This window comes from Panulirus ornatus, chromosome 13, assembly GCF_036320965.1.
Source record: "Panulirus ornatus isolate Po-2019 chromosome 13, ASM3632096v1, whole genome shotgun sequence".
NCBI classification, from domain to species: Eukaryota; Metazoa; Arthropoda; class Malacostraca; order Decapoda; family Palinuridae; genus Panulirus; species Panulirus ornatus.
Genome location: NC_092236.1, coordinates 49,615,715 through 49,629,678, shown reverse-complemented (window position 1 = coordinate 49,629,678; position 13,964 = coordinate 49,615,715). Strand labels below are relative to the sequence as shown.

At 40.2% G+C, this 13,964-nt stretch overlaps 1 protein-coding gene across 5 annotated transcripts in view; it reads right to left on the bottom strand.

The window, feature by feature from the left end:
• Positions 1-13,964, bottom strand: part of LOC139752850 (tubulin polyglutamylase ttll-4-like) — a 327,656-nt gene that overhangs the window by 119,103 nt on the left and 194,589 nt on the right. For all 5 annotated transcript variants that reach the window (XM_071668813.1, XM_071668815.1, XM_071668817.1 and 2 more), the window contains 4 exons: positions 10,843-11,064; positions 10,510-10,678; positions 2,586-2,718; positions 784-961 (listed from right to left, as the gene is read on the bottom strand). In XM_071668813.1, the coding sequence (XP_071524914.1) occupies positions 784-961; positions 2,586-2,718; positions 10,510-10,678; positions 10,843-11,064 (702 nt within the window). The remainder of the gene's footprint in view (positions 1-783; positions 962-2,585; positions 2,719-10,509; positions 10,679-10,842; positions 11,065-13,964) is intronic.

The window sequence follows — 13,964 nt, the reverse complement described above, 5'->3', positions numbered from 1 at the left end:
AAATAAATATATGAATACCAAATATATTATAAAATTTAAAGATCAAGTCAGTTATAATATGAACTGTAATGGTTGAAAGATCTGGCAGGTAGTAGTTGGCAGGCAGCCAAGGATCAGGTAGGTATAGTACCAGTACTACCCACCTGGGTATCAGAAGGGTTAGTGACAGCTGTGTGGAGAGCCAAAACTTCAGTGGCTGTCAAGTTGCACTCCTCTGACCTAGGTAACTGTTTCATCTTTCTGCATTGCCCACACATGGACTACTGGCATTCTGTCCACAAACCTACACTCTCTCCTTTGTCATACATAACACTTGACAACACTTAACTCACACAACTTATTCTAACTCTAGATTTTCCTGTAGTTAGCACTAGGTGCTAGCCATGCCTTTTGGCAAAACTGTAAAAGAAATGGATATAAGTCATAGGTAGGAACATTTAGGTAGAAGCATTAGGTAGAAGTAGTAGGTAGGAACATAAGCAAGGGCATTAGGCAGTAGCAGTCAGTAAGAAACTTAAGAAGGAGCCTCTGCAAACAATGTTCTAGACTTGCCCTCTGCCAGGGGCCTGTTAAGGGTGAAGCATTAAAGGCTAAGAAGTGGCACTTGAGTTCGCTAGTTATGAAGATTCTATTGCCTGTGGACACCCCCTTAATGGAAGTTCCAGAAGAGAACAAACGTCAGAGATATAGATAGATAGATATATGTTAAAAGATTCAGAATCAAAAAATTAGATAGACAGATATAGGTTAAAAGATCTCAGAATCAAAAAATAACTTATTTACCTGAAGCAAATCTAACAAGTCCATCTTGGTAGATATAAATTCTTAATGGATGGAAGGATGTGACGAGTACATAAATACGCATGTCAAACTTGGTGTCATTGATGAGGTAAGGGCGGCTGATGTATCTCTGAACTACTATGGATGAGTCAGTAGGCACTTGTGACCATTTGTGGACAACCTGAAATAAGTCGAAACGTATTTTATCGGTGATGAATGGCTGTCATCTAGTCAAGAGACTTTGCTCTACTAGAATACTTTCTTATCAGGGAGTGAATATGTTTACCAATTTAACAACATGAATTACAAACTACAAATAGTGATACAATGTAAAAGACTGATAAAGTTTACCATGAGGGTTCCTGCATCAGATATATAAGGGACCTCTTGATTTACATGTGTTTGATTTATAGATTTTTCAGAATTATGAGCATGGTCCATTTAAGCCTTTTTTTTTTTTTTAACTTAAGTGAGATTAAGTTTGGTATAATGCAATCATCATTGGGCTGGCACTGAGGTGGTGTGGCACTGCTAGTGCCATACTAGAGGTGCACATTCACATGGCATGGGTATGCAGCTTCCCACCTTGTAGTCCTCAGAGAGTGGATACAATCTAGAGTCACAGAGTGCAACAGTATTCTGTGCTGCTTTACAGTATATGGCACATGTTTCACCCCCTGCATCATGCCACCAGAGGATCTCTTAAGTTCTCCTAGTATCAGGAGTGTTAAGATGTGTAAAGCCATCACAGGTTAAGATGGGTGTGCTCAAATGTTTTATATGTCCATTCCTTATGAATTCTCTCTATGCATCCAAATCTTTTCAACACACTCTTTAGCTCTCTCAACCATACTCTTTTTACTATCAAAACTCTTTCTTACCCATACATTACTTACTCGATCAAACCACTTCACACCAAGTATTGCCCTCAGCCATTTCATTTCCAACATATTTACTTTCCTATGCACATCCTTATTCATAGTCCACACCTCACATCCATATAATATCATTGGGACTACTATACCTTCAAACATAACCACTTTTGTCCTCCAAAATAACATTCTCTCTTTTTAAACATTCCTCAGTGCTTCCAGAAACTTTGCTCCCTCATCCACCCTATGAGTTACTTCCACTTCCATGGTTCCATTTGTTGCCATGTCCACTCCCAGAATCAAAAACACTTCACTCACTCCCAAGTTCTCTCCATTCATACTCACAACTCACCTAACCTGTCCCTCAAACCCACTAAACCTAATAACCTTGCTTTTGCTTACATTTACTCTCAACTTCCTACTTTCACATTTTTCCAAACTCAGTCACCAATTTCTGAAGTTTCTCAGTTGAATTTGCCATGAGTGCTTATCATCAGCAAACAGTTACTGACTCAATTCCCACGCTCTTTCATCCCTAAACAGACTGCAGACTTGGCTCTCACTCCAAGACTTTTGCATTTACCTCCCTCATCACCTTATGATCATCATCATCCTTAACATCACATCATTACCATCCTCATTATAATAAAATCCTTGAAAATGGAAACAATTTCAAAGTAATATATAGTTACACATACAAACATCAGAATAAGTAAAACAATTCCTTCCATCAGGCTCTGCAACACCTAATTCTCGAGCGCTTTTGCAATATTCCTCCAATGTAAAATAAAAGTGTAACTTGAAAGTTAAATATAATTCAGATACACAAATCTGTACCATACAAAACTGGCAACAAAAAATCTTACTTCTAAAATGTCTTCACAGAAACTTTCCTTACAAAAAATAAATAAAAACACAAGGATCTAAACTCACCTGTATACCTGTGCCTCTTGCTGAGGCAGGGGGTTTAACGATCCATTTCTTCTTTACACCCTCTTTATCAAAGGCTGCTTTAAGAGCCTTAATATCTCCAGGAAGAACAAACGTCTTTGGAATAAAACCAAACCTGTAAATGAATGTAATATGACAAGGAGGATTACAATGTCTCGATCATTTTCAAATGCAGAGGCAATCATGATTTATATTCTAACCTACTGCATTTACAAGTAATGGCAAGTCTGTGATTATCATAAAACATTACCAAAAAAAAGATGCCAGAAAGCTTGTGAGGTATGAGATTCATCTGAAGAAGTGGAATATACAGTACTTGTTGGAATGGTCAGAAGGTATGGGCCCAAGATAAAAAATATGACAAGGTGAAAGGATGCATGTATTGTGTGCATCAGTAAGTATATTTTCCACATACAAAATTCCCTATCACTGAACACATTCAACAACACTTCAAATTATTCATTCCATCTTATCTTCACATCATTTTTGCATGATACACTCCCCAAATTGCTCCCTTCAAGGCTGTTCCTAACTTTTTCATTTTTCTTACATAGCAACCACCTTCCAAAACATTTTCTTATATCAACCTCCTTCCAATTTTCTTCTCCCAGAAGTATGCTGATACTTAATCAATCCAACTGTCATTTGCCCTCCTTTTCAGCCCTTGCACCTTGACCTTGAACCACTTTCTCTTGTATATACATCTCACAATCATTCTCACTCCTTCTCTACAAATAACACCCATACATCTCTCTTTTCTATTTCACTAGCAATTTACCTTCTTCATATCCTTTCTAACGTATCCATCTCCCACCTCCTGCATGCCACACACCTGTCTAGCATGTCAGCACTCTTTACCTATATACTTCCCACTCATCATCCACTCCCCTTGCTACATTTACTCACACTTTTTGCCTTTCCCTACTCAAGCATCTTATCCAAGCTCACCCATTTTCTACAACCCTCTTTGCACCTGACATTTCTTCATTTCCTAAAATCTCTACAAAGCTTCTACTCTGCAGATTCACATCCAACAATCAAGATATCCCACCAGCAGCTCCTCTCTGCACATACACATTCAAGAGTATCTTCTTTGCAGGCCTAGCAAATAATGCAATCATACCCCTCTTAACATCTTATTCCCTCAAAGGCCCAGTTCTCTGTTCTTAACGCTACCTCACTGACACGGGAAATAGCGAATAGTTTGAAAAAAAAAAAAAAAAAAACTTTCATATTCAACCATGCATACTTATATATGCCCCTCTTTTTTCACATTCTATTAATCATATGCTGAATGTTTTGAAACAAAAAACAATTATACTTTTGTCAACAGTTAGATAATCATCTATTCATACATCAAGTAAGAACCTTCCAAAGAGAACCATGGAAATAAATATATTTTTTATTCATTTATCTATTTTACTTTGTCGCTGTCTCCCACGTTAGCGAGGTAGCACAAGGAAACAGACGAAAGAATGGCCCAACCCACCCACACACACGTGTATATACATACATATCCACACACGCAAACATACATACCTATACATCTCAACGTATACATATATATACACACACAGACATATACATATATAAACATGTACATAATTCATATTGTCTGCCTTTATTCATTCCCATTACCACCCCGCCACATATGAAATAACAACCCCCTTCCCCCGCATGTGAGCGAGGTAGCACTAGGAAAAGACAACAAAGGCCACATTCATTCACACTCAGTCTCTATCTGTCATGTAATAATGCACCAAAACCACAGCTCCCTTTCCACATCCAGGCCCCACACAACTTTCCATGGTTTGCCCTATATGCTTCACATGCCCTGGCTCAATCCATTGAAAGCACGTCGACCCCCGTATACCACATCATTCCAATTCACTCTATTCCTTGCACGCCTTTCACCCTTCTGCATGTTCAGGCCCCGATCACTCAAAATCTTTTTCACTCCATCTTTCAACCTCCAATTTGGTCTCCTACTTCTCCTCATTCCCTCCACCTCTGACACATATATCCTCAACAATGTTATACGGTTGCGAGGTGTAGGCTATAGATAGAGTTGTGCGGAGGAGGGTAGATGTGCTGGAAATGAGATGTTTGAGGACAATATATGGTGCGAGGTGGTTTGATCGAGTAAGTAATAATAGGGTAAGAGAGATGTGTGGTATTAAGAGAGTGTGGTTGAGAGAGCTGAAGAGGGTGTTTTGAAATGGTTTGGTGACATGGAGTGAATGAGTGAGGGAAGATTGACCAAGAGGATATCCCTGGGGATAGGGGAGAAAGAATACGTGTCGTAGAAGGCGACTAAAGGGGACGGGAGCGGGGGGGCTGGAAACCCTCCCCTCCTTGTATTCTAACTTTCTAAAAGGGAAAACAAAGGAAGGAGTCACGCAGGGAGTGTTCATCCTCCTCGAAGGATCAGATTGGGGTGTCTAAATGTGTGTGCATGTAACCAAGATGAGAAAAAAGGAGAGATAGGTAGTATGTTTGAGGAGAGGAACATGGATATTTTGGCTCTGAGTGAAACGAAGCTCAAGGGTAAAGGGGAAGAGTGGTTTGGGTATGTCTTGGGAGTAAAGTTAGGGGTTAGTGACAGGACAAGAGCAAGGCAAGGAGTAGCACTACCCCTGAAACAGGAGTGGTGGGAGTATGTGATAGAGTGTAAGAAAGTAGACTCTAGATTGATATGGTCAAAACTGAAAGTAGATGGAGAGAGATGGGTGATTATTGGTGCATATACACCTGGGCATGAGAAGAAAGATCATGAGAGGCAAGTGCTTTGGGAGCAGCTGAGTGAGTGTGTTAGTAGTTTTGATGAACAAGACCGGGTTATAATGATGGGTGATTTGAATGCAAAGGTGAGTTATGTGGCAGTTGAGGGAATAATTGGTGTACATGGGGTGTTCAGTGTTGTAAATGGAAATGGTGAAGAGCTTGTAGATTTATGTGCCGAAAAAGGACTGGTGATTGGGAATACCTGGTTTAAAAAGTATACATATGTAAGTAGGAGGGATGGCCAGGGAGCGTTATTGGATTACGTGTTAATTGACAGGCGCGCGAGAGAGACTTTTGGATGTTAATTTGCTGAGAGGTGCAACTGGAGGGATGTCTGATCATTATATTGTGGAGGCGAAAGTGAAGATTTGTCGAGGTTTTCAGAAAAGAAGAGATAATGTTGGGGTGAAGAGAGTGGTGAGAGTAAGTGAGCTTGGAAGGACACTTGTGAGAGAAAGTACCAGGAGAGAATGAGTACAGAATGGAAAAAGGCGAGAACAAAGGACATAAGGGGAGTGGGGGAGGAATGGGATGTATTTAGGGAAGCAGTGATGGCTTGCACAAAAGATGCTTGTGGCATGAGAAGCGTGGGGGGTGGGCAGATTAGGAAGGGGTGAGTGGTGGGATGAAGAAGATTAATAGTGAAAGAGAAGAGAGAGGCATTTGGACGATTTTTGCAGGGAAATAATGCAAATGAATGGGGGATGTATAAAAGAAAGAGGCAAGAGGTCAAGAGAAAGGTGCGAGAGGTGAAAAAGAGGGCAAATGAGAGTTGGGGTGAGAGAGTATCATTAAATTTTAGGGAGAATAAAAAGATGTTTTGGAAGGAGGTAAATAAAGTGCGTAAGACAAGGGAATCAATGGGAACTTCAGTGAATGGGGCTAATGAGGAGGTGATAACAAGTAGTGGTGATGTGAGAAGGAGATGGAGTGAGTATTTTGAAGGTTTGTTGAATGTGTTTGATGATAGAGTGGCAGATATAGGGTGTTTTGGTTGAGGTGGTGTGCAAAGTGAGAGGGTTAGGAAAAATGATTTGGTAAACAGAGAAGAGGTAGTGAAAGCTTTGCGGAAGATGAAAGCCGGCAAGGCAGCGGGTTTGGATGGTATTGCAGTGGAATCTATTAAAAAAAAGGGGGTGACTGTATTGGTGACTGGTTGGTAAGGTTATCTAATGTATGCATGACTCATGGAGAGGTGCCTGAGGATTGGCAGAAAGCTTGCATAGTGCCATTGTACAAAGGCAAAGGGGATAAAAGTGAGTGCTCAAATTACAGAGGTATAAGTTTGTTGAGCATTCCTGGGAAATTATATGGGAGAGTACTGACTGAGAGGGTGAAGGCATGTACAGAGCATCATAGCGGGGAGGAGAACTGTGGTTTCAGAAGTGGTAGAGGATGTGTGGATCAGGTGTTTGCTTTGAAGAATGTTTGTGAGAAATACTTAGAAAAGCAAATGGATTTGTATGTAGCATTTATGGATCTGGAGAAGGCATATGATAGAGTTGATAGAGATGCTCTGTGGAAGGTATTAAGAATATATGGTGTGGGAGGCAAGTTGTTAGAGGCAGTGAAAAGTTTTTATCGAGGATGTAAGGCATGTGTACGAGTAGGAAGCGAGGAAAGAGATTGGTTCTCAATGAATGTAGGTTTGCAGCAGGGGTGTGTGATGTCTCCATGGCTGTTTAATTAGCTTGTGGATGGGGTTGTTAGGGAGGTGAATGCAAGTTTTGGAAAGAGGGGCAAGTGTGCAGTCTGTTGTGGATGAGAGAGCTTGGGAAGTGAGTCACTTGTTGTTCGCTGATGATACAGTGCTGGTGGCTGATTCGTGTGAGAAACTGCAGAAGCTGGTGACTGAGTTTGGTAAAGTGTGTGAAAGAAGAAAGTTAAGAGTAAATGTGAATAAGAGCAAGGTTATTAGGTACAGTAGGGTTCAGGGACAAGTCAATTGGGAGGTAAGTTTGAATGGAGAAAAACTGGAGGAAGTGAAGTGTTTTAGATATCTGGGAGTGGATACAGCAGCAGATGGAACCATGGAAGCGGAAGTGAATAATAGGGTGGGGAGGGGGCGAAAGTTCTGGGAGCATTGAAGAATGTGTGGAAGTCAAGAACATTATCTCGGAAAGCAAAAATGGGTATGTTTGAAGGAATAGTGGTTCCAACAATGTTATATGGTTGCGAGGCGTGGGCTATAGATAGAGTTGTGTGCAGGAGGGTGGATGTGCTGGAAATGAGATGTTTGAGGACAATGTGTGGTGTGAGGTGGTTTGATCGAGTAAGTAATAATAGGGTAAGAGAGATGTGATAATAAAAAGAGTGTGGTTGAGAGAGCAGAAAAGGGTGTTTTGAAATGGTTTGGTCACATGGAGAGAAGGAGGAAAGATTGACCATGAGGATATATGTGTCAGAGGTGGAGGAAATGAGAAGTGGGAGACCAAATTGGAGGTGGAAAGATGGAGTGAAAAAGATTTTGAGTGATCGGGGCCTGAACATGCAGGAGGGTGAGAGGCGTACAAGGAATAGAGTGAATTGGAACTATGTGGTATACTGGGGTCGACGTGCTGTCAATGGATTGAACCAGGTCATGTGAAGCGTTTGCGGTAAACCATGGAAAGTTCTGTGGGGCCTGGATGTGGAAAGGGAGCTGTGGTTTCGGTGCATTATTACATGACTGCTAGAGACCGAGTGTGAACGAATGTGGCCTTTGTTGTCTTTTCCTAGCGCTACCTCGCACACACGAGGGGGGAAGGGGTTTTTATTTTGTGTGTGGCGAGGTGGCGATGGGAATGAATAAAGGCACAGTATGAATTGTATTTATTTATTTTATTTATTCATTTTGCTTTGTCACTGTCTCCCGCGTTAGCGAGGTAGCGCAAGGAAACAGACGAAAGAACGGCCCAACCCACCCACATACACATGTATATACATACACATCCACACACGCAAATATACATACCCATACATCTCAATGTATACATATATATACACACACAAACATATACATATATACACATGTACATAATTCATACTGTCTGCCTTTATTCATTCCCATCGCCACCTCGCCACACATGGAATAACAACTCCCTCCCCCCTCATGCGTACGAGGTAGCGTTAGGAAAAGACAACAAAGGCCCCATTCATTCACACTCAGTCTCTAGCTGTCATTTAATAATGAATCATGTACACGTGTATGTATGTATATGTCTGTGTGTGTGTGTGTGTGTATATATATATATATATATATATATATATATATATATATATATATTTTTTTTTTCATACGATTCGCCATTTCCCGCATTTGCGAGGTAGCGTTAAGAACAGAGGACTGGGCCTTAGAGGGAAAATCCTCACCTGGCCCCCTTCTCTGTTCCTTCTTTTGGAAAATCAAAAAAAAAAAACCAGAGGGGAGGATTTCCAGCCACCCGCTCCCTCCCCTTTTAGTCGCCTTCTACGACACGCAGGGAATATGTGGGAAGTATTCTTTCTCCCCTATCCCCAGGGATAAGTCTTATATGAAGTCTGTTGGGGATGAGAGAGCTTGGGAAGTGAGTCAGTTGTTGTTCGCTGATGATACAGCGCTGGTGGCTGATTCATGTGAGAAACTGCAGAAGCTGGTGACTGAGTTTGGTAAAGTGTGTGAAAGAAGAAAGTTAAGAGTAAATGTGAATAAGAGCAAGGTTATTAGGTACAGTAGGGTTGAGGGTCAAGTCAATTGGGAGGCGAGTTTGAATGGAGAAAAACTGGAGGAAGTGAAGTGTTTTAGATATCTGGGAGTGGATCTGTCAGCGGATGGAACCATGGAAGCGGAAGTGGATCATAGGGTGGGGGAGGGGGCGAAAATTCTGGGAGCCTTGAAGAATGTGTGGAAGTCGAGAACATTATCTCGGAAAGCAAAAATGGGTATGTTTGAAGGAATAGTGGTCCAACAATGTTGTATGGTTGCGAGGCGTGGGATATGGATAGAGTTGTGCGCAGGAGGATGGATGTGCTGGAAATGAGATGTTTGAGGAGAATGTGTGGTGTGAGGTGGTTTGATCGAGTAAGTATCGTAAGGGTAAGAGAGATGTGTGGAAATAAAAAGAGCGTGGTTGAGAGAGCAGAAGAGGGTGTTTTGAAATGGTTTGGGCACATGGAGAGAATGAGTGAGGAAAGATTGACCAAGAGGATATATGTGTCGGAGGTGGAGGGAACGAGGAGAAGAGGGAGACCAAATTGGAGGTGGAAAGATGGAGTGAAAAAGATTTTGTGTGATTGGGGCCTGAACATGCAGGAGGGTGAAAGGAGGGCAAGGAATAGAGTGAATTGGGGCGATGTGGTATACAGGGGTTGACGTGCTGTCAGTGGATTGAATCAAGGCATGTGAAGCGTCTGGGGTAGGCCATGGAAAGCTGTGTAGGTATGTGTATTTGCGTGTGTGGACGTGTGTATATGCATGTGTATGGGGGGGGGTTGGGCCATTTCTTTCGTCTGTTTCCTTGCGCTACCTCGCAACCGCGGGAGAACAGCGACGAGGTATAAAAAAAAAAAAAATATATATATATATATATATATATATATACGTTGACATGTATAGGTGCGTATATTTGCGTGTGTGGACGTGTATGTATATACATGAGTATGTGGGTGGGTTGGGCCATTCTTTCGTCTGTTTCCTTGCGCTACCTCGCTAACGCAGGAGACAGCGACAAAGCAAAATAAATAAATAAATATATTTACTTGCAGACATAATTAAAAGATAATTTGTGGCATACTAAAAGTAATTGATACAGGGTATCATATGCTTCATCAAATTGACATATCAGCTTTTTACAATCCTTGACTTTTTGAAAAGCTGATCCCCAAGCTATTATATGTAATATTCATGAATACTCATTTTGGGGCAAGACAAAGGTGTTCCTAAGTCTTCCATAGTGCCCCTTTTCTCTTGATGGGTTTTCCAGTTATGTTCCAGAACCCAGAGGACAGAAAACTGACATACAAAAATAAATAAATAAAAAATTTTAATGAGTACATAAAGCCATGTTTACAAATAAGATTGCTCAATCAGTCTGACCCATTTATATCAAAGAAAAGAATAAATAGATAAATTCTGAAACCTAACACTACAACTAAATCAACCTACTCTTCCTTTCCAAATTTAGTCTGAAGACGCACAAAGTTCTTCCACAACTTATCCTTACGGCCAATCTGGAAAGTACCAGGGAAGTGGTTTATCTTCTGAAACTCCCTTACAGCCTTAAAGCAGGGTGACTTCATATGCTTGTCCCATGTACCACACCACTGCAAGGTTTCTGATTAAAAGATACAAGATGAGTTTTGAATTCAATCTATTCTAAGAATACAAACCGTAGCATGTGTATAATTTTCAAAGAAAATACAAAATATGTAACATTCTAATCCATCCTACATGAAAAAAATAAAATCAATGATATTGACTTAAACCAAGGATACTTACTTTTAGTTATCTTGAATCCAGAATTCACAATAGTTTTTCTAACAATGAGTGGTGTGATGTTAGTAAATCGCCATTTCAGTAGTCTCCCAATAACTAATGGAAAATCAACAGTTTTCTCATGGTACTGACAAAAGTTGATTGAAGGCGGTACATGTGAGAAGAGACTAGGGCTTAAGGACGGGAGAGGAGAAGGTGCAGGAGTTTCAGTGTACAACAAAGAACCTGTGGAGAAGACAAAAATATGCATATGAATCTGACTTGTCAGTATTCCTAAGTAAAAATTCTTTTACACAATCTCTTAAACTTTACTCAAGTGTATATTTAGTAAAACTGATTTCCTGTAGAAATACAAGAACTTCTGCAATATAACAAACGATGTTCAGTGGACACTATGTTCATGGACCTGCAGGCACATTCTTGTAACTCCATGCATTTTTGTACCTATCTCAATGTACACCTAGAATTCAAGTAGTACCTGTAAAGCTATCGTAAACACTAGTCACTTCAGCCCTGACAAGAAGTTAAAACTTTTTGATATTAAAGTTTGATCCACTCCTTTAGCATTTATGCTCTCTCCAGCAAAGTCTTGAACAATGTCTCATGAGATCTGTCTAAAGTATCTTAGTAAATTTTCAACACAAATGGTAAAAATCCTAATGAGAACCATAAGCCCTGCATGAATCAAGACATATTGGTAAAGCCTTTTCAAGATTTTTCATTAGACATGTTTGATTTTTCCTACATAAGCGAGGGAAAGCCAGGAATTGAAGAAGAGCCTCATTCACTCACATCCACTTTCTGGCCATCATGTAATGCATATCAATGTTTTCTAAAATCTCCTCTTTACCCCAGTTCAAAGGTAAAGAGGATAAGGAACTTTCCATTTTGAAAACATTTTTGAATTTGTAATTCACTTTCTCACACATCCTAATTTTCCATGAAATTTTCTGCCCCAAGCCACAACTAGCTGGATTCAACTTGTGTATCTAGGTTTATTGCAACATTTAAGCATATCATATATGGTGCACCTTAAAGCAATTAATTCAGTTTACAAATGGGGAAAATATTCCAAATATACAGGAATTTTGGCATACATATCACATAATGAAAGCTATTACCAATCTATATGATTCATGGCAAAAAATGAAATCAACCACAACAAATCATGTCCGATATAAAATCTATCCCGATTATACTGCTGATTTCCTTGGATTTCAGCGGTCAATAATATCACCATGATATTGTTGGGCTGGCACACCAGCCTGGTTTTAATGAAGCTGAGGTAGATGATGTAGTGGAGTTATTTGAATCATAAGGTGAAGACTTACCAAATGATGACCTCAATGAAATGGAATAACACTGAGCTGGTGAACAGGAAGACAATGATAATATAGATACAGACCAACAAAAGTTCTAAAAAGAGATTTATCTAAGGCTTTTGAGTTGTTTGATTAAGATATGGCCATTTTCACAGAAAAACACACTCAAAAAGAAAGAAGTTTGAAAGCCAAGAGGATAATAAAGAGTGGAATCAACAGTTACAAAGATATATCAAGACAGAAAAATGAATGGCAGCAAAAATTAGATGTTTTTTAAACACCAAAATCAAAAAGTAGCACCAGAAACCTGTCAAAACTTTACAACAACCATCAACTGCAACTCCCTGCCACCCTGAGTTGACATCAGGCCCCTTATGAATTTCTTACAACTCATGTGAGGGGTTGGAAATGGATATTGATTCTCCAACCTTAACTTCAGTGATAATGAAGACCAAGCTCCTCTGCTACCCTTCTGTGATCATAAGAAGGATCTAAATTCCCCTTTACCAATCAGTGATAATAGAAAGATGTGAGGTCCCAGTAGCCTCCCCTCCTCCCATTCTACCAACCACAACCACCATGATATCTATCACCCAATGCTGCATCAACTATCAAATAAATAATTGTGATGTGTGTTTACTAATCTTACTTGTGTGTACAGCACATACATATTTACATCTGTAATATTTGTACATACATTCCCAAACTTACAGAAGGATTATATTCCTGATAATGTAAGTCAAAAACCATATAGGTTCACTCATAATCCCATCATCCTGAATAGTTCAGCCCCCTCCCAATTACTAGCTTGCTTTCTCTGATACCGTGTCACATGGTAGCATCTGTTTCTATTACTATCATACACAGCACACTCCTATGCTTGCCCACCACACTTCCAACACCTCAAACTCCAAACTGAAATACCAACATACTTAAAACCAGCATACTGAGCAACAGAAATATGGGGAAGAAAATACCAACTACAGAACAGAAATACGAGAGAGAAACTATTAAACTATAAATAATTATCATCATCATAATTATCATACTTAGTGGTTGTCTCCTGTGTTAGCAAGGTAGCGCAAGGAAACAGACGAAAGAATGGCCCAACCCACCCACATACACACTGTGTATACATAAACGCCCACACACGCACATATGAACACAATACATTTCAACGTATACATACATATACATATATATACATGTACATATCCATACTTACTGCCTTTATCCATTCCTGTTGCCACCCCTCCACACATGAAATTGCACCCTCCTCCCCCCAGGCACACATGAGGTAGCACCAAAACCACAGCTCCCTTTCCACATCCAGGCCCCACAAAACTTTCCATGGTTTAAACCCAGGCGCTTCACATGCCCAGGTTCAATGCAATGACAGCACATCGACCCCGGTATACCACATCATTCCAATTCACTCTATTCCTTGCACAACTTTCACCCTCCTGCATGTTCAGGCCCTGATCCCTCAAAATATTTTTCACTCCATCCTTCCACCTCTAATTTGGTCTCCCACTTCTCCTCGTTCCCTCCACCTCTGACACACATATTCTCCTAGTCAATCTTTCCTAACTCATTCTCTCCATGTGACCAAACCATTTCAATACACCATCGTTTGCTCTCTCCACCACACTCTTTTTATTACCACACAACTCTCTTATCCTTTCATTACTTACTTGATCAAACTACCTCACACCACATACTGTCCTCAAACATTTCATTTCCAACATATCTACCTTCCTCCGCACAACCCTATCTATAGCCCACGCCTTGCAACCATATAAC